Genomic DNA, 19955 nt, shown 5'->3' with positions numbered 1-19955 from the left:
TTTCTTTAACAATAGGAGAGGAAAGAAATGATTAATGCATGACATGAGAAAGTGCAATAATAAAAGCTTATTGGATCTACCAATCAGAGCAACTAGGTCGATGTGGAATCAGTCTTAAGAAAAGGCTTAGAGCAAGTATATTGAAATTATCTAAATAAGTATACTGAAATTATCTAAATAATATGTGTAAGATAATCAACATTCAATGCTCTTATATTTAGAATATTATAGTTTCTCAAACTGTGGTTCTTATTTTATGTCAATATTCAGTGCTCTTATTTTATGTGCTAGAGTAACCCTCAAATTGTATCTCCATTCTTTCCTAAAAAAAAAACTTGTATCTCCATTCTCCAATCTCCAAGATAAAAAAAATCAAAAGGAAACAGAAAACAACAGCCCCCCATCATCATGGCATGGTGATGGTTGTGGTTGGTCACCGAGGCCGAAAATATCTTGGCGGTCAGGCTGCCTGAAATCCAGTCGTCAAGCCCAAACACGCACAAAACCCCAAGCCCAAAACCCGCACGGCCGCTCCGCCGCCGCCAACGAGGCCACGATATTTGCGTTGCGCCTCGTCTCGTCTCGTCTCGTCTCCGCGAAGAAACGCAGCAGCCAGCAGCCGCCGTGCCTTGTCCCAGCTCCATGCCTTTCACAAAAGCATTAAGAAAAGAGAGAAAATAATAAAAAAAAAGCAAAGAGGAGAGCGTCCTCCTATCCTCCTCCCCCCCCGCGGCCATCCCACCCCCGATGGCCTCCGCCCCCTTCCCGCCCGTCGCGGCGGCGGCGGCCTCCGCGCCGCCGCGCCTGGCCCCGCGCCACCCCTTCGCCGCGGCCGCGGCCGCCCGCCGGTCCTCCCTCTCCTTCCGCCCCGCCGCGCGCCGGCCCGCCCTCCCGCTCCGCTCCTCCGCCGCCGCCGCGGCCACCCCGCTCCGCTGCGCGCACCGCCGCGCCGTCTCGCCCAGGTGGGTGCCACCGGCCTCGCGCCGGTTCCGCTTTGTTGGGTTCATCCGCCCTGTTGGCGGGCTCGCCTCGCCCCACCACCACGCTGACCCGCGTGCCCTGCAGGTCGAGGAGACGAGCGCAGGGCCTCGGCGCGGCGTCGGCGTTGGATTCAGCGGCGTCCACTTGGGGCGCCGCGGCGGGGAGCGACGGGTGCCTCTCGTGCTTCCCCAAGAGCAGGCGGGGCCGGTCGGGGCTCGCGAGGTTCTCGCCGTGCGCGCTCCCGCACGCGCCGGGGCTCTCGTTTCGCGGCCGGTTGAGCGGCGCTAAGGTTCGTTATCATCAACTATTACTATGTCTCGAGTGGATTGCCGGATTAGGAATCGGGATGGCGATTTCGTTGCTTTTGGATTGCGTGAGATGTGTGCCGTAGCAAGTTCTAGTACCTTACTTCCATCGTTAGCTTTTGTTAGCTTGCTTGCTTAATGCTGTGTGGGGGATGCAAAGGGGTGTATGATCACGCATGGATTGGAAGTTCAACCTTCTCTGTCATCATCAGTACAACATTAAGTGCTACCTCCACGTTTTATATAAGCAAAAAAAGAATTAATTCCCGTAATAACTCCAGAATCCATCAAAGGAGCAATCACAGTTGTTTTGTTAATATATGGTATGCTAATTGTTGAATTAACTTCGAATTTTGAACCTAGTGAAAGCTCTTCTGGATATCAATTGTAAAAAAGTGACATTTCGCCATGATAGTTCTCTCTCATTAACATCTTGGTAGTGCAACTCAATTGTGTTGTATTGGAAGCATTATTTCGTACGGGGAACTGCTCTGCGTTTTTTTTCTGATGCACTTATACTCTTATATTTGTTAGAAGGATGAATGCTTTTATTATTTATTAATAAGAAAGTAGGAAAAAAGTTACATTGCTTTGTGTAGTATAATCTGAATTCTGAACTCACATCCTCATCGTCTTTGTGTCCTATTAACAGTGGTCCTGTAGAACGTGACATCCTTAATCAATTCTTCTTCAACTTTCAGGTCAGGCCTAGTCATATATTACGTGCTGCTGGACCTGATGAGCCACATGTTGCAAGTCCGACATGGTCTGAGACTTCCCTTGATAAACCTGATCTGGACCATACTATTAGTAAGGAGGAGCTTGAAGATGTTCTCAACACTCCGCTTCCTGAACACCCAAAGCTAATCCGGGGCCAATTGAAGAATGGTCTTCGGTATCTTATTTTACCAAATAAAGTTCCCGCAAACAGGTTAGCAAACTTTTTTCCCTGCTCGTATCTATTAATTATTTTTGGCGAAGTACTTTCATAATATTCTGCTGCTAGCACAAAAGTATTTTCATGATTTGCTGCCCTATATAACTTGATTCCCTAACATGATATCATTAGTAATGTTGGTTTCCTTTTAACTGGAATTTTATAGGATCCTTTGTACGATGTCACCCTTAATATCCTTATTACATTTGACGGTTTTCTTTATTGAATATACTCGGAAGATGACAATTATAGGTGGAGCATTGAACACCTGTACTTGTGTGAAGTGTTTAACTCATGGAACATGGGAATCATGTATGAATAAATAAATTGAGCAATGGATATTATCCTAATGTCTAATTCATGCTAATTTTTTTGCTAACTGTGAAGCAACCTAACATTACTATGATACATGTGGAGGATATGTATATTATGGTTTTAACTACTTATTTTGCAGGTTCGAGGCTCACATGGAAGTTCATGTTGGATCAATTGACGAGGAGGAGGATGAGCAGGGAATTGCACATATGATTGAACATGTTGCATTTCTTGGCAGTAAAAAGCGTGAAAAACTATTAGGAACCGGTGCAAGGTCTAATGCATATACAGACTTCCACCACACAGTGTTCCATATCCACTCTCCAACTAAAACAAAGGTCTTTACTTTCTTTCTTTATTGAGTTACAGTTTTCTTTTTCAAAGTTCTAAATGTCCATTTTTCAATCGGAAATAAATTATAGCAATTTTTTGAAGCTTGTTTTTGTTTTCTTGTTTAGTTGTCTTTAGCACGAGAAATCACATGAAAGTGGACTGAAAACATATTTGTTGACTTTGATGTTTGAATTTTCTATCTAGAACTAATGATCCTAGTTATATCTATTTCCTTGCGGTATTTAATTTTTACATATTAGTTTGTCTTATATTCGCAGGAATATGGTGAAGACCTACTCCCTTCTGTGCTGGATGCATTGAATGAGGTAATGTGTCACCAAGTGACATTCCTTTTTGGAGTGATCATCTGCCAAGTATACTTTGGTCATTTTTTTACCAACATTTGAAATTGTAAGCGTGCCCAGTCAGTACCTGAAATTTTAGGACAATGTTGCCAATGTGTTTGGAAAGTCTAACAAATTATTTCTGTTGCAATGCAGAATATAACAATTATGCCAATTTATTTTTCCAGATAGCTTTTCATCCAAAGTTTTCTTCATCTCGTGTTGAGAAGGAGAGAAGAGCAATTCTTTCTGAGCTCCAGATGATGAACACAATCGAGTATCGTGTTGATTGTCAGGCAAGTGAACTTTTAACTCCGCCCTATGGCCCTTTGTTTTACCAATATGGGACTTTGAGAAAGGATATCCTTATTACTCCTGAAAACTCATGCTAAATCAATTAACTTTATAATGTATGTGTTTTTTTTTTTGAGAATTGGTATGCTAATCATGATCCATATGTTACAGTTGTTGCAACATCTGCACTCAGAAAACAAACTGAGCAACAGATTCCCTATTGGACTTGAAGAGCAAATACAGAAATGGGATCCTGATAAGATCCGCAGATTTCACGAGCGCTGGTACTACCCTGCTAATGCCACTTTGTATCTGGTGGGAGAAATTGATGATATTCCCAGAGCTATGCGGGAAATAGAGGTAATCAGAAATTACATTCTAGGGTTTTTAAAAATGTTGGCGGCCAGTAGGACCATATAGCAGATTGATGGGCTGTCTTGTTGCAATGCAGGCTGTATTTGAACATACTCTTTCAGAAAATGAAGGAAACTCTGTACCAGGTGGTAGTCCATTTGGCGCCATGGCAAGCCTTTTTGCACCAAAGCTCCCAGGTGGTTTTGCTGCAAACCTAAGTGGCGAAAAATCACCTGTCACAAATAAAATAAAGCCTGTAAAGAGGGAAAGACAAGCAGTTAGACCACCTGTAGAGCATAAGTGGTCCCTTCCTGGATTTGCTCAGGATGCTAAACCCCCAGCAATTTTTCAGCATGAGTTGATTCAGAGTTTCTCTATCAATATGTTCTGTAAGGTATGCTCAAGTTTCATGTCTGGCAGTGTTAAGTGACACTTTTGTGGCTTTCATGTCTGGCAGTCTTAAATGATCATTTTTATGATATTAGAATAGGATACTTTCTTAATAATAATGCAATAATTGTATATCCCTAAAGCTGTTTTGCATTTGGACAGATACCTGTTAGCAAAGTTCAGACGTACAAGGACCTGCGTAGTGTGCTTATGAAAAGGATATTTTTGTCTGCCCTCCATTTTCGAATCAATACGAGATACAAGGTTTATGATTATTCATAAATTTTGATATTTGCCTTATGGATCTGAGTTTTTTAGGGAACAATTGACTGAATAATTTTCTGTTTGGACTTTATACAGAGTTCAAACCCTCCTTTTACGTCTGTTGAGCTGGATCACAGTGACTCAGGAAGGGAAGGATGTACGGTCACTACTCTTACAGTAACTGCTGAACCCCAGAACTGGAGAAGTGCAATCAAAGTTGCTGTTCACGAGGTTTGTTTTCCAAATCTTGTAGTTCACTGTATTGTATATCTTGAAACATATGTAAAAAGTTTCTATGAATTTTTTTCTTAAATGGTTTAAGCTTTGAACTAGTTCAATATTAGAATAAACCCATTTATTCTGAGATCAGATCACTTGATGCAAGTCTTTGTAACTTTTACCATTTTGTCCCTTCTTTGTTTTTCTGGACAAGTAAATCGATTAGGAACTACGACTTTTGAGTTTTGACTGTGAACAGGAACAAGGAATGGACATGTATGATAGTGATATTAACGAAGATTATGCCAGCATTAACCATGTCTGAGTTCATCCAGTCCTAGTTTACGAGCCTGCGTAGCCTAGTAATTCAGCCTAGTGTTGGATATGATGCAAACCTAATCGCGAATTAGCCGAATGCAATGTATACTTTCCTTAAGAACATATTAAGGCCCAGGCCCACTGGTGCTGAACCTATCCCAGTTAAACCCAAGAACAGGTAAAGCATGTTCGGACCAGGTCAATTTCAGTCTTAGATCTCTATTTTACTCAAGGTGATATTCAATATTCCAGAGTGAATTAAACTGGTGTATGGAAATGTGGTAATGGCTGCCATCAAGTGTTGTCATTGAGGTGCAATTGTTTGAGCTGATTTTACATTCAGCTTTGCACAAAAGTAACAGATTTATTCTGCATAAGTGACTTGGTCTATATTCCACCAGTTACCGATTCATCAGTGCTTTGTCCTTTTTAGCAACATTTCTTTGTGCTATTTCAGGTGCGGAGGCTTAAAGAATTTGGCGTTACAATGGGAGAAATGACCCGTTATATGGATGCACTAATAAAAGATAGTGAGCAGCTGGCTATGATGATTGACAGTGTGCCCTCAGTCGACAACTTGGACTTCATCATGGAGAGTGATGCACTTGGCCATACTGTTATGGATCAGTTGCAGGGACATGAAAGTTTGCTTGCAGTTGCTGAAACTGTCACCCTTGAAGAGGTACTATCATTTCTTAATACAAAGCGCAGTAGGAATTGATGGCCTCACTCCATTTCACCTTACCGTATGTAGGTCAACACTGTTGGTGCGGAAGTACTGGAGTTCATTTCAGATTTTGGCAAACCCAATGCTCCACTTCCTGCTGCTATTGTTGCCTGTGTCCCCAAAAAGGTGCATGTTGATGGTGTAGGTGAAACTGATTTTGAGATATATCCAGATGAAATCACTGAGGCTATCAAGTCAGGCCTTGGCGAACCTATTTACCCAGAGCCTGAGGTATGTTGGTTTGTTTCCATTTCTCTTGGTTCTTGTTGAAGCATTTTATTGGGTCAACTCAGTTTGAAAGAACCTGGAGTTTCTTTTGGCACCTCTGTGAAAACCGGAGACTTCCAAGCAGGACATGGCGTTCTGGGACCCTGGGCTGTTAATTGACTACTTTTATTCTTGTTGCAGCTTGAGGTGCCTAAGGAATTGATTACTCAATCAGAGCTCGATGAACTGAAATCACAACACAAACCATCATTTGTTCCTTTAACTAAAGAAGATAATGTGGTGAAAGTGTTTGATACTGAAACTGGTATAGCACAACGCCGTCTTTCAAATGGAATTTCCATCAACTACAAGGTAATTTCTCAACTGTTTGCCTCTCGCTATTCGAGTGGATAGAAGAATCTTCACATTTATATGCCTATTTTCATGTAATTCAGCTTTGTTCCATATCCCTTACAGTTACTAAAAGTTGGTTTATGGTATCACAGATCACGCAAAATGAAGCAAGGGTTGGTGTCATGCGGCTGATAGTAGGTGGAGGGAGAGCAACAGAAGATTCCGAATCAAAGGGATCTGTCATTGTTGGTGTACGCACCCTGAGTGAAGGTGGTTGTGTTGGGAACTTTTCAAGGGAACAGGTATATTCTGCTTATGGGGTCTACTATCATTATATGATTAATCTGTTCAAATAGTACTTGTTTGGCTGTATTCACAAAAAGTTCGCGGATATTGATTTCAGGTTGAACTTTTCTGTGTGAATAATCTTATCAACTGCTCTCTGGAATCCAATGAGGAATTCATATTTATGGAATTTAGATTTGCTTTAAGAGACAATGGCATGCGTGCTGCTTTCCAACTCCTTCATATGGTCCTTGAGGTATGGCCTTTTTAATGCATACCACACTCACCTGCTTCACTGTAGAGAGCTAGTTTTCTCCAAGCAACAGAGGCCTGACACATACAACATTTCCCCCTTTGTATTACAGCATAATGTGTGGCTAGAAGATGCATTTGATAGAGCAACTCAGTTATATCTGTCTTACTATCGCTCTATCCCCAAAAGTTTGGAACGTTCTACAGCTCATAAGCTTATGTTAGCCATGCTAAACCATGACGAAAGGTTTGTAGAGCCATCACCGCATTCATTGCAGAAGTTGACTCTACAGTCAGTTAAAGATGCTGTGATGAACCAGTTTGTGGGTGGCAACATGGAGGTTTGTGATTACTTTTTCCTTTTTGTACTCCTCTTTTCTCTTCAAGTGTTCTCATGGCACTTTTCTAATTAGTAATTTTCTATTTTATTAATTTCATATTGAATTTTTTCACCAGGTCAGCATTGTTGGTGATTTCACTGAAGAAGAGGTAGAATCTTGTGTTCTTGATTATCTTGGGACTGTGAGGGCTGCAAGTTCTCCAAACACAGAGGAGCATATTGAAAAGATTTCCTTCCGACCATTTCCATCAGATCTGCATTTCCAGCAAGTATAGTCTCCAGTGTCATCTGTTACCATAAATGCTTTTTTTTAATTGAGAATCGTTTCTTGTTTCACTTTTTTCTTTTGGTACAACAATATGAGAGATCATTACAATACTGGTGTTAGCTGAAGAATAAATCACTACATCGTCGTTACAATATTGATTAGTTGAAGCATTGACAGAGCATGGAAAATCACATGTTTAAATATTTTGATTGTCTTCAAATTATGAGCCTGTTCGGCTGGTAGATGAACAGTGCAAGGCTGGCATATTACGGCTTATTCCCTCTCACAAAATCCTATTCATCCTACCAGCCGAGCACTATTCATCCTACCAGCCGAACATGCTCTATGTATTTTGAACTGTAGCTCTCAAATCATTTAGGCCTTGTTTAGTTCGCGAATTTTTTTGGATTTTGACACTAGCACTTTCGTTGTTATTTGGCAATTAATGTCCAATTATGAACTAATTGGGCTTAAAAGATTCGTCTCGCGCTAATCAGTTAGACTGTGTAATTAGTTATTTTTTCAACTACATTTAATGCTCCATGCATGTGTCCAAATATTCGATGTGACGGATATCAGTTAGACTGTTTCTAATGCATGTGCTTTCAAGACATGTCTGTTGATTGTGCTCCTTCTTATCCAGGTATACATAAAGGACACAGATGAGAGAGCCTGTGCGTATATTGCAGGCCCTGCACCTAATCGTTGGGGATTTGCTAGTGAAGGAAATGACCTATTTAATGTCATTCAGCGATCTGGTGCTGATGGTAATTCCAATTCGTTATGTGCTAGACGTGTACTTTATCTCCTAGTAGATTCAGATACCCTACAAGTTTGACCTGGTTTTGGCTTCTGTTTGAGGAATTTCCTACTTATGCCAGTGATTGTATAGATGTGTTATTAGTGTATTGGCTGATATTTGTTGTGCTATTGCGGCAGAAATATCCGAACCAGTAAACTTGGATCTAACAGGGAAGAAACACATTGATGTTCGCAGCCACCCTCTTTTCTTCGGCATCACGTTGAGTCTGCTTGCTGAAATTATCAATTCTAGGTAAAAACATTTATATATGATTTTTGGTAGATTATTACAAAGATTCTTCAAATGTGACAAGGGCCATAGTTTGCTTGTCATCTATGCACCTGGGATAGCTGAGCTAATATTAGTACATAAGGCAGTGGTTTGGTACGTGGTAAACCTGCATTTATCCCTACAAATTGATTCTGCACTTAGCAGTTAACATTCCACACTCACCATTTTGGCTACAAGATCACATCACAGACAGTGTTCGTGGTGATGAATAGTTTTATTTATTTATTATTGTTATTATAATTATATTTCCCCCCTTTTTTTGGTTGTGTGTGTGTGTGGGGGGGGGGGGTGTTTTTGTTGGGTTTGCTGGCAAGCCTAACATAATGTGATGCCCTGTTTTGTTGCCAGGCTATTTACAACAGTTCGAGATTCCATGGGATTAACATATGATGTTTCTTTTGAATTAAACCTTTTTGACAAATTGGATCTTGGTTGGTATGTGATTGCTGTCACTTCAACTCCGAGCAAGGTATCTTACTTAGTCCTATAGAATTCAGATATTCTGTATGCTTCCTTTGATTACATATCTTATCATCTTTACTGCCAGGTTCACAAAGCTGTTGATGCATGCAAAGGTGTTCTGAGAGGATTACATAGTAGCCGAATTGTGGAAAGGGAGCTCGATCGGGTTAGTCAAACTTTGCAAGTATTTTCCATTCTGCTAGTCCATATGACAGTCGCAGAACCAGTATGTGTAGGTTTATGGTGCTTATGTATATATAGTGTGAATCAGCATGATAAGATTACATTCACATTAATTTATAGTTCTGTAAATATTCTTTTGGTTGAATACGCATCTTGAAAGTTGAGTTAAATGTATTTCATTGATTAAGATGCAGCATTTTTACCATCCAAAATGCATAATTTTCAGGCAAAGAGGACGCTGTTGATGAAACACGAGGCTGAGACGAAGACAAATGCCTATTGGCTAGGTTTGCTAGCCCATCTGCAGTCTTCATCTGTACCAAGAAAGGTGAAAATTCATAAGCTTTTACCAAAATGAAGTGATTATCTACTTGAGGTTTGCTTGCATTGTTTTCCCCATGTCATGGTAGACAATTTTGTGATTTGTGAACTCATGTTCTAGCCAATCTTGCTAAATTCGCCCCCCCCCCCCCCCGCCCCGAATGTAACTTTGGCAAGCCTGCTGTGAACTGTGATACCATCTTTGGGGCATGCTATGACAAACTATAATATCATTGTAAAAAGGAAGTCACAGTTTTTTTTTAAGATATGGGGAGAGCTGTTTATTAGTATATTGAGATGAAAACGAGTTTATAGCCGCAGCCAATACACAAATAGAGGGTTTTCCAACTGGGAAAGTAATAGCAACTATTACCGAGAAAGAAAATGAACTAAAACTACTCTACTGACCTGAAAACAAAATTGGGCAGCAATATATTTAGATTCATGCTATTGTTTTCACTGCAACTAACAGAAGGAAAAAGAAACATATGGTAGGCCTAGGCCCTGTCATCTGGCTGTTTTTGTAAGCTTCCCATGCATTGTATATTAATAAATAAGTTCTATTGAATTCATGGTGTATTAAGAAGCAGGAACAATATATGTGGATGACAGTTGGTGGTTGGTAACTATGTTTGTTTGGAACGTAGGAAACCTATCAGCTTCCCATGCATGGTATATTAAGAAAGAAATTATATTGAATTCAGAGTGTTTGTTAAAATCAGTTGATTGCTCTTGTGGTCCTAAGTTCTAACTGTATTCCACCCATAACTCTGAATGTCTATGAGTGGGTAAGAACAATGATTAAATCTGAAAAGTATTCTCATGTCTGGATGGCTGGAACTTGAACATGTTTTCTATGGGCCTGTCTTGATCCTGGCCTATTAAGGAATCTTAAATAGTAGTTGTGGGAAAGAATGCAGTAGTGCTAATATCTAATCGTAGGGGTGCAAATTGGTGACCCTTAGATGCACCTCCAACACCCTCTTTAGTTAAAATATTTGTGTAGCACAAATATTTGAACTAAAGAGGGTGTTGGAGGTGCACCTAAGGGTCACCAATTTGCACCCCTATCTAATCGTATTCTAAACATGACTATAAACACACCCATTTTGGGAAATTGTAGGACTTGCCCATTATGTTATTGGTGGATGAATTTTTTGTGGACCATATGCTTCATTTATGAACTATTATTACTTATAGGACTTGTCTATTGTGTTAATGGTGAAAGGAGTTCTGAATCTTCTCCTTCGTTTATTAACTTCTATTGCTTATGGGGCCTATCCATTATATTATTAGTGGATGGAGCTCTTATGCATCTTTAATTTATTAACTTCAGTAGCTCAATTCACTTTTTTTTTGCCTTTTGGTCGCTTTTCTGGTTTATTGTTGTAATATCATTCATCCACTCCAAATAAATGCAGGATGTATCATGTATCAAGGAATTGACGACGTTGTATGAAAGTGCCACGATAGAGGATTTGTATCTTGCGTATGAGCATCTCAAAGTTGACGATTCTTCTTTGTTTGCTTGCATTGGGATCGCTGGCGCTGAATCTGGTGAAGATATGAATGGTAATAAGCTACTGATGCTAAATTAAACCTTAAATATACGGTCAGTATTGTGTAGTATCAAAGTATTCACATGAGAAGCAGTGTTAATGTTTTCATTATGAGAAACACTACTATATGGATGCATTTTTTTTTCAATAGGCATATAGAAAAAAGAGCAATGGTTAACAAAGTGTGTTCTTGTCCAAAGCAATAAGTAAAAATGAACCAGAGGCATTATTCAATTACCAAAAAAATCCTAACCTTATTGTTTACCCTAGTCAGCCCCAATTGTTTTCAAACTTGAGCAACTACTTATGTTGGTAAATAAAATGCAGCCATTTTAAGTTGTGTAACTTGATAAAATAAGGGGCAAGTCCTTGGAAATGTAACTGCCTCACCAGCATATATTGGTGAACACAAGAGTGTGTCATTATCAAAGTTGTGGCTTTATCCATTTTTTGTTTGAACTGCAGATGATGAAGTTGATATGGATCTTCATGGTATGGCTCCCATGGGAGGCCGGGGTCTTTCAACAATGACCAGACCGACAACATGATCTCCAACATTTGGAGCACCAATCCTTCCAAGGTTTGAGAGATCAAATGCTCTGTGTTACTCTGCCACTCTCTACTTGACCTTCTTGGAAATGGCTGTGGTGCTTACTATAGGGATCGACCTTGCTCCTGAATAGAGGAGCCACATGGCCCTAGGAGACTACATTGTTAATCTTCAGTTTTCGCCGTGCACTATCTGAGACCATTGAAGCGTTTGGATCGGGGCAACTATTATGTACTGCGAGCCGCAACCAAAAGCTTGGTTGTTGCAAATTTTTCTGAGAAACATTGAGTTGATTATTGGCATGGTCTTGAAAGGGCTTAAGAGGCTGTGTAGGTTCACATGTACAGAAAAGGTTGATTCTTGCATACAGTTGCTGTACCTAGGTCCTTCAGGGCATAGCAGAAAATAGGATGACAGTAGAATCACAGATAAGTTAACGCCCAGCGAATAGTGCAAGGCATCTGTAACAAAATAATGATGCCTAGGATTGTATCATTTTGATGTCATTCTTTTTCTTGAATAAAGTAACTGTAATAGTTCATAATAAATATATTTACAGTTTTGCTGGTCCTTTCTGATTCTGGCGGATGTATAATTGTTTATGCTAATTTTTCGCTTTCGGGCACCAAGGCTATGGTATAGGTAAACTGGACATCCTCCCTAAAGTGGCTGAGATTCGGGGAGAAGAGGTGAGAGCCAAAGATGCTGCTGAAGTTTGGAGTATCAAAATCAAAAGGGTTAAAAAGGTTCTTAAAGGTTGGGGGATGAGTTTGAAAGGGCATACTAGTACAAAAATATTTTACAAAAAGAGTTGTGCAGTCTTGAAAAAGATGAAGAGAATGGGAGTCTTCCTTCTCCCCTACTGGAAAGATAAACGTTTCATACAAACTGAATTGCTTAGACTGTTTGCTGAAGAACTGTATTGGCACAAAAGGTCCAACTCAAACTGGTTGCTGGAAGGAGATAACAACACAGGTTTCTTTCACAGAATTGCAAAAGGAAAAAAAAGGAAGAATACAATTTTTAGTCTAGAAGATGGTGACTCAATCATTAAGGAACAAAATCAGTTGCTAGAGCATGCTACTTGGTACTACAAAACTCTGTTTGGACCCTCTATTGATCCAATAATGGAAATGGATTCTGACTGTTGGGAGGATAATGAAAAAATCTCTGATGCGGACAATGCCAAGTTAACTTCTCCTTTCTCTGAAGAAGAGGTGAAAAGGACTATCTTTGATATGGAAAAAAACACTGCTCCTGGTCATGGTTCCGCTAGGCGCTAGGTGGATTCTAGGCGCTGACCCTCAGCCTAGCGCCTAGGCGGGATTAATCGCGCCTAGGCATTGCTAGGCTTTCTATATCCATTCATATTTTACCTACAAAAGTCTATTAGAAAAGAAAAAACAGGACACATGTGGGCCAAATATTACATAAAATGCCCATAAAACAGCCCAAGCCCAATTTGTACAGCAACCTTATCTCTAAGGGACCTCATCCCAACCCTGATTTCCCGACCACGCCGGTCGCGGTCCCCGTCCCAGCCTCCTCCGCGCCGGTCGCCGCCCCCGTCCCAGCCTCCTCCGCACCGGTCGCCACCTCCGCCGCCCCCCTCCCCGCCTCCTCCGCGCCGGTCGCCACCTCCGCCGCCCCTGTCCCTGCTTCTCCGCGCCGATCGCCTAGATAGGCGAGGCGACGGGCTTCGCCCAGCGCGTAGTCGCGCCTAATCGCCGGCTAATCGACGCCTAGCGGAACAGGGCTCCTAGTCCAGATCATATGCCTATAGAATTCTATCAAAGCTGGAAATGATCAAATATGATCTTATGGCCATGTTTTCAGATTTTTTTTTTGACCAAAAGCTGGAGTTAAAAAGAATCAACCATGGAACTATCACATTACTGCCAAAAATAAAAGAAGCCAATAAAATACAGCAGTATAGACCTATTTGTCTGCTCAATGTGGTCTACAAAATCTTTACAAAAGTGTTGATGCTCAGACGGGAAACAATCATGGGGAAGATTATAAACAAGTGTCAAAATGCTTTTATCAAAGGGAGAAATATAATGGATGGAATCACGAGTCTGCATGAAATTCTTCAAGATACTACGGCAAAGAAGGAGAATGGGCTGGTCCTTAAGTTGGACTTTGAGAAAGCCTATGACAAAAATAAATTGGACCTTCCTAAGAAGGTGCTTTGAACAACGAGGTTTCTGTAAGAAGTGGTGTGATTGGATCTAGGATATCATGATTAGTGGGACTCTAAGAGTAAAGGTGCACGACTCCTTGGGAAACTACTTTATGTGCGGAAAGGGAGTAAGACAAGGTGACCCTTTGTCCCATTTGCTTTTCAATATGGCAGCTGACGTTCTTGCAAAAATGATAAACTTGGCCCAAGAAAATAGCTTCATAACTGGACTAGCAGATGCTTATGTAGAACATGGTGTGGCTATTTTGCAATATGCTGACGATTCGATCCTTTGTCTTAAGGATGAGGTGGAAATGGCTAGGAACACCAAACTTCTCCTTTACTGTTTCAAGGAAATGTCAGGTCTCAAAATCAATTTTGATAAAAGTGAAGTGGTATGGGAAAAGAGGAGGAAAGGAGAAGCCTATACTACTCTGAGATGTTTAACTGCGCTACTGGAAATTGGCCTCTTAAATAACTAGGGGTACCAGTGTCAGGGGTAAAATTACATGTCGCAGATTAGAAAAGTTTGAATGAGAAAATATTGAAGAGATAAGATGGTTGGAAGGGGAACACGTTGTCAATAGGTGGGAGAACCACGTTGATTAATTGGTGTCTCAGAAGCATTCCAGTGTATTGCATGTCCATGTATCTTATTCCTAAAATGGTGATCAAGAGCATGGATAGGACGAGGAAGAGGTTCTTTTGGCAAGGCGGAGGAACAAAAAAGAAATATCATTTTTTGAAGTGGAGTAAAATATTTATCACCAAGAAGAAGGGAGGGCTGGGGATAAAAGATTTAAGAAAATTGAATATCAGTCTGTTGTGTAAATGGTGGTGGAAGCTAGAAACTGGTGGTCTCTGGCAAGAAATTGTGAAGATAAAAAATATGCGAAGAACTTGTGTTTACAACAATTATAGAGGATGCACACTAATTCCCCTGTTTGGAACGATCTCCTCAAAGTAAAAAGGCTCTATCAACAGGGGAGGGTCATGGTAGTGGGTGATGGAAAAGCCACCGACTTCTGGGAAGATGCTTGGTGTGGCACTGTCTCTCTGAAGGAAAAATTTTCAGAATTATTCATAATCAGCAACAACACATCGGTTACTGTCGCGGGACTAGCACAAAACGGGTGGAGGTTGTCCTTTAGAAGATGGCTGAATGTACCACAACAGGACTAGTATAGACAGTTGAGGGGGGTGATAGCTTCCCTAGCATTGTCTCAGGAAAAAGACACCCCTAAGTAGTGTTGGGATACCAGGGGAGTTTTCTCTGTTAAAATAATGTATTCACACTTATGCTCTTTGGTTCCAAGGAATCCTCATGCAAAACATTGGAAAGCAAAAGTGCCTCTGAAAATTAAAATCTTCATGTGGCTGATTGAGAATGATTCGATCATAACTAGAGATAATTTATCTCGGAGGGGTTGGCAAGGGGATAAAAGATGCAACTTCTGCTTGGAGGATGAGTCGATAAACCATTTATTCTTTGATTGCTCCATGGCGAGATATGTGTGGAGTTTGGTTGCTTTTGTGGTGGGCACGGACTGCAGGTCCTAGCGAAATTTGATCAGTGCTTTAGGGGATATAAAGAAGATTGTGCGAAACAAGCCATCGTGGCAACATTGATGATCCACGAGGAAATTTTTAGTAACATCTTTATCCCCATGAACTTCTACAATATACGACCCATTGTCTGAATGAAGCCATCATGCCAACATGATGGGCCATCTCAATTAACAAGTTTTGCACACATGCCTAACTGCTGAGTGGGAAACTGTGAATATGATACCTCTGAACATCCATCAGAAATTCCCATCTGGGCTACAATCTGTCTTAACATAAATAGAACATTCGATAAGCCCACAAAAGTATGAGAACCACGCAGAACCTGTGGCCAAGTTTGTAAATTTAACTCAAGTTGAAGAGTCAAACTGAGTTTGCACTTCCAGATAACAAAGTCAAAACCAGAAAATAGCTAGAATAGTACATGCTTAAAGTTCTATATGCCGGCCAACTGACATAGCAAGATGGCAGAACTAGATGTTTAATAATAACATCGAAGTGTCAACACCTACATGCTTACAATCCCCAGATGCAACAGTTTCAGCTAGTCGCTTTTTGGGCACTTCCTTCAGATTCATATGCTTCTTTAGCCTCTTGGGCACTTCCTTCAGCTTCATATGCTTCTTTAGCCTCCTTAACCAAGGAGGTCAATAATGCAAAAGTCGGCGATCTAGCTTTATGGGCAATCTAGTTTCTTTGTAAATCCTCTGGCATGCCCACTTAAAGAATTTGCCATTGTAATCCTGTACATCTTCCTGCAACTTCAATCGCTCAGCATCTGTAAACATCTGAACGAAACACACGTCGGCCCATTAACATCAATGACAAGCTTGCATCAAATGTAGCTCAGCGCAAACAATTTACAAAACGTTACCATTTTAGGGTTTCCTGCTATGATATTTTCTTCAGGATACAATATAATCATCAGTGCTGTTGCAAGTTTCAGTAAGCTCCAACCATTTGTGTTGATGCCAGACACATCCTTAATTTGCTCACCAGCCTTTTTCAAGGCTGCACAATGTTTCTGCTCAATAAGTTCACAATCAAGCAAGGTACAGGCTGCCAGAATAATCTGCTCATTAACCTGGACATTGAGAATTGCTGAATCAATAAAAGAAAAATGCAGAGGCAACAATATCTAGAAAACATTACATCCAAAAAACTTTGATCTTATCTGGTGGGAAAAACTAAATGACAAAAAAAGCATCATTTTGCATCAGATATATCATATCAGAAAAACAGGAACACCACTAGGCAGCTGGTAAACTCACCATCTCTGGTTCGATATAAAAGCCATAACGATTCAGGAACTTTATTAGTCCTTGACTCATGGGAAGGCGGTCCTCCCTAGTCAGCCGTGATTTTTCTTCAGGTACTAAAGTAGGCATGATATTCTTGAGGCCCCACATCACCTTCATCACACTTTCATCACACAGGCAGCGTATACCCTGAAAAGAAGCCCAGTAAAATTGGCGCTCAAAGTCTACAAACATAAAAGCAAACAAGGAGTACACTGACCATGTTCATTTCTATGATTGTTTTATATTCAGGTTTCCCAACAACCAACGTCTGCCCACGACGGCGCCACTTCATGATCATCTTAGACAGCTTGCTGTCAACACCAGTATCAAGCCTAATGGCGCTGGACTTGTCCTTACAACAACAACAACATAGCCTTTTTTCCCAAGCAAGTTGGGGTAGGCGGCGCTGGACTTGTCCTTAAAAGTTTTAAATTCCTTGAGCCAAACAACCTGACAAGAAATAATCAATGATGAGCATGTCAAAGAGCAAGAAGAAACAACTAGACAATATCATACAACGTTTCTCAATCATGAGAGTAGGGGAGGAGGGCCAAGGTACAATAAATTATAAACAAATAATTCCGAAAAATTCATGTGCTAAGGCAATGCAATATACTTAAAATAAACCACATGGTGGTTTCCGGTAGTGATCATTTTACACCCCAATTATTCCTAGCTAGCAGCATGTATAGTTATAAACTGGTGCATAGATCACCCATTCCACTAGTGCATAGATCACCCATTCCAAGCGTTACCCCTGCACTGATCAATTCCTCCAAAATTTCCTTCGCACCAAGGCTGACCTATTGAGTTGCATGCACCAACTAGTTCAATACCTAAAAGCTTAAGCTAATGAGGAAAGGTGAGCGATTCACTTATATTCCAACACTGCCCCTCACACGCAGGCTCTCTTAGGCCGCATATGTGAAAACTGGAGTGGGTTGCAGTTATTTTATTTAACCGAGCACGCCACGATTCAACCTCAAGACCTCTAGCCCTGATGCCATATTCACCAGCTTAAGCTGATGGTGAAAAGTGGATAATTCACTTATACTACTCTGCCTCACGTGCGGGCTCCATTAGGCTGCATACGTGGAAATAGGAGTCGGCCATAATCATTTTATTTAAGCGCGCCTGCCCGAATCCGAACTCAAGTCCTCTGGCCAGATTATGGCAAATAGTGATTGATGCCTATTGAACACAAGCAAATATATAGGCAGGGAAGACCTAGGTAGGTTTATAGAAGTATCACTACCGTAGGATATCCCTGCCCATGATCATCTACTGGTGCACACGGGCAGAAGGCCGAATGCAGCACCAGGCCGGCCCAAGCCACCTAAGCTATATATCTAATATGACCTGTTAGGAAAATAGTTTTTGGGGTGTATGCAAAACATCTAAGAGGATCATCTTACAGATAGGTAAACAACCAATGGACAGTAAAGTCATGTTCATATTGCAACCTGAAAAAATAAAATAAACATGCCAAGCACAAAGATGCAAGATCGCTACTCAAATTAATTTGGAGACGAGCAACTTGAAAGAAGTGACAGAGGGTAGAGAAAGGATGGGGCACTAACATCTCGTGCTCTATAACCAACTGTGAAGTTTGCCCAGATATTCTGAAAATGAGAAAGTAGAAAATTAGCCGATGACAGACAACAAGAGTAATCAAGCGCATTAGTAATCAAGCAAGGAAGAACAAAGCTACCTCCATGGCATCTGGAAGGTACAGGCACACCCCATCAATAGTTAGAATTGCAAAGCCAGAAGGCGTCTCAAACAGCACCATCATCATTCCATAATTCCCCAAGTTGTCCGCTGTAAATTCAGCAAAATTGAGCGAACAGGATTACTAATAAGGAAAAAAACGCAAGAAGACCAATCGCCGATTCAGACATCTAGAGTTAACAAGGCAGTCGTGGATCCAAGGCTGAAATCCCTCGCCTAAGCCCAATCCGCTGCCACAATCCAACCACTACATCTCCTTCGCCCACGCCCCCATACGAGCTCTCATGTCCACCCCTCGGCTCCGGCGGCGCTCTATGTAACCCCGATCCCAAATCAATCCCCAAACCCTAACACGTCGACAGCCGTGGGGTTCAGATCTGTGGGCCAAACTTTTATGTTCACCCCGCGGCAAGTAAGGCTCCACTAGGGATTCCTTTCACATCCTCAGTAGTGCCAAGGTGGGTAGGTTGAGAGGGGGAGAGATGACGGCGAGTGGATGGCTCACCTATACTGCGGGCTAATTCCGGCGGAAGATTAAGACAAGGCTCGGTCCGTTGCGCCACAGCCGGAGGAGAACGAAGCACACGTCGCCGCCCCATCAGCGGCGGAGGGGCAAGAGCAAATTCCGCGCCGTCGTGCTATCGAGGAAGAGAGGTTGCGGCCGCGTGGGGATTAGAGCATCTCCAACCAAGACCCTATCTGGTCTCTCATCTAACTTTTGAGGGTTGAAAGGGGAAACTCTCAACCGAGCCCCGACGGATGAGAGAGCTCTCATTTTCACAGTGCGACCTCCCACATGCAGGAGAGAGAAACAGCTCTCTCATCCGCGAACTGCCGGCCCTCCTGCGCTGGCACGGAGCTCTCCCGCGAGGTAGAGTTCGTTCCCTTCCTCGTGTGCTTCCATCCCTTGCTGCTATGGTGCCATCGCATCATGCCATCAGATGCAGACTTCAGGGAGATGGAGATACGGGGAGAGGGGGGCGCACCTCCGCCGCGGCCGCAGGGTGCCATGCCCACGCAGCCCGTGCATGATTGGGTGAGGGAGGAACGGCCCGGCGCGGAGGGAGGCTCGGCGGCGCCTGCAGCCGGCGTTTGGGTTGGTGCAGGCGGCGCGTGAGGAGGAAGGGGCCGGTGCAGGGGTGCTGCAGGTGGCGCTGGGAGGGAGGGATGAAGGGGGGTTGGTGCTGTGAAGGTGGCGCCAGGAGAGAGGAAGGGGCAAGCAGGGAGGGAGAGAAGTGGACAAGGATAGTTTTTGATTGCTGAAATTTCATTGGTGGGGATTTTAGAGATTCAGCTCCGAAAAAAAACAAGACTTTCCACGGCAGTAAACACTCCGATATGTTCAATTGTATCATTAATTCTTCTGAACTGAGGGATCTAGCTCTAAATGGGGGCAGATTTACCTGGAGCAACAACCAGGAAAATCCTACTCTACAAAGGCTGGACAGAATTTTAATTTGGATTGGGAAACTAATTTCCCCTTAACTACTCTTAGAAAGATTCCTTGGTTTATGTGAGAC

The 19955-nt window shown here is 41.9% G+C and overlaps 2 protein-coding genes across 4 annotated transcripts; one reads left to right on the top strand and one right to left on the bottom strand.

The window, feature by feature from the left end:
* Window positions 1–636: 636 nt before the first annotated feature.
* Window positions 637–12226, top strand: LOC120703969 (stromal processing peptidase, chloroplastic). Of its 3 annotated transcripts, none has more exons than XM_039988197.1 (24): window positions 637–962; window positions 1066–1270; window positions 1988–2217; window positions 2678–2876; window positions 3150–3197; window positions 3404–3511; window positions 3681–3869; window positions 3961–4257; window positions 4416–4517; window positions 4614–4748; window positions 5512–5736; window positions 5809–6012; window positions 6190–6360; window positions 6495–6644; window positions 6746–6883; window positions 6993–7220; window positions 7336–7488; window positions 8131–8254; window positions 8427–8541; window positions 8929–9049; window positions 9128–9208; window positions 9452–9553; window positions 10968–11118; window positions 11571–12226. In XM_039988197.1, exons 1-24 carry the CDS (start codon window positions 748–750, stop codon window positions 11651–11653), a joined length of 3774 nt encoding a protein of 1257 aa, XP_039844131.1. In that variant the 5' UTR covers window positions 637–747; the 3' UTR covers window positions 11654–12226. The 3 variants fall into 3 exon arrangements, with proteins under 3 accessions (XP_039844131.1, XP_039844132.1, XP_039844133.1); XM_039988198.1 differs by having other exon boundaries at window positions 645–962; window positions 8460–8541; XM_039988199.1 differs by lacking the exons at window positions 637–962; window positions 1066–1270 and having other exon boundaries at window positions 8424–8541.
* A 3474-nt stretch (window positions 12227–15700) lies between these two features.
* Window positions 15701–19643, bottom strand: LOC120703968 (probable nucleolar protein 5-1). Its single transcript, XM_039988195.1, has 8 exons — window positions 19422–19643; window positions 18416–18525; window positions 18285–18326; window positions 17122–17154; window positions 16922–17056; window positions 16675–16851; window positions 16278–16487; window positions 15701–16191 (listed from the first exon to the last, which is right to left on the bottom strand). Exons 1-8 carry the CDS (start codon window positions 19444–19446, stop codon window positions 16051–16053), a joined length of 873 nt encoding a protein of 290 aa, XP_039844129.1. The 5' UTR covers window positions 19447–19643; the 3' UTR covers window positions 15701–16050.
* Between the last annotated feature and the right edge of the window lie 312 nt (window positions 19644–19955).

This window comes from Panicum virgatum, chromosome 4K, assembly GCF_016808335.1.
Source record: "Panicum virgatum strain AP13 chromosome 4K, P.virgatum_v5, whole genome shotgun sequence".
Lineage (NCBI taxonomy): Eukaryota > Viridiplantae > Streptophyta > Magnoliopsida > Poales > Poaceae > Panicum > Panicum virgatum.
This window is presented reverse-complemented; position numbering and strand designations above follow the sequence as displayed.

What these genes read in the sequence shown, in the direction of transcription:
- LOC120703969 (XM_039988197.1), top strand. Translation starts at nt 748, where the DNA reads ATGGCCTCCGCCCCCTTCCCGCCCGTCGCGGCGGCGGCGGCCTCCGCG. An exon ending in GAGCTATGCGGGAAATAGAG is followed by an intron (nt 3,870 to 3,960) that starts GTAATCAGAAAT and finishes GTTGCAATGCAG; the next exon opens with GCTGTATTTGAACATACTCT. An exon ending in TCAAAGTTGCTGTTCACGAG is followed by an intron (nt 4,749 to 5,511) that starts GTTTGTTTTCCA and finishes GTGCTATTTCAG; the next exon opens with GTGCGGAGGCTTAAAGAATT.
- LOC120703968 (XM_039988195.1), bottom strand. Translation starts at nt 19,446, where the DNA reads ATGGCACCCTGCGGCCGCGGCGGAG. An exon ending in TTGGTTATAGAGCACGAGAT is followed by an intron (nt 17,155 to 18,284) that starts GTTAGTGCCCCA and finishes ATTTCTTGTCAG; the next exon opens with GTTGTTTGGCTCAAGGAATT. An exon ending in TAGCAGGAAACCCTAAAATG is followed by an intron (nt 16,192 to 16,277) that starts GTAACGTTTTGT and finishes TGTTTCGTTCAG; the next exon opens with ATGTTTACAGATGCTGAGCG.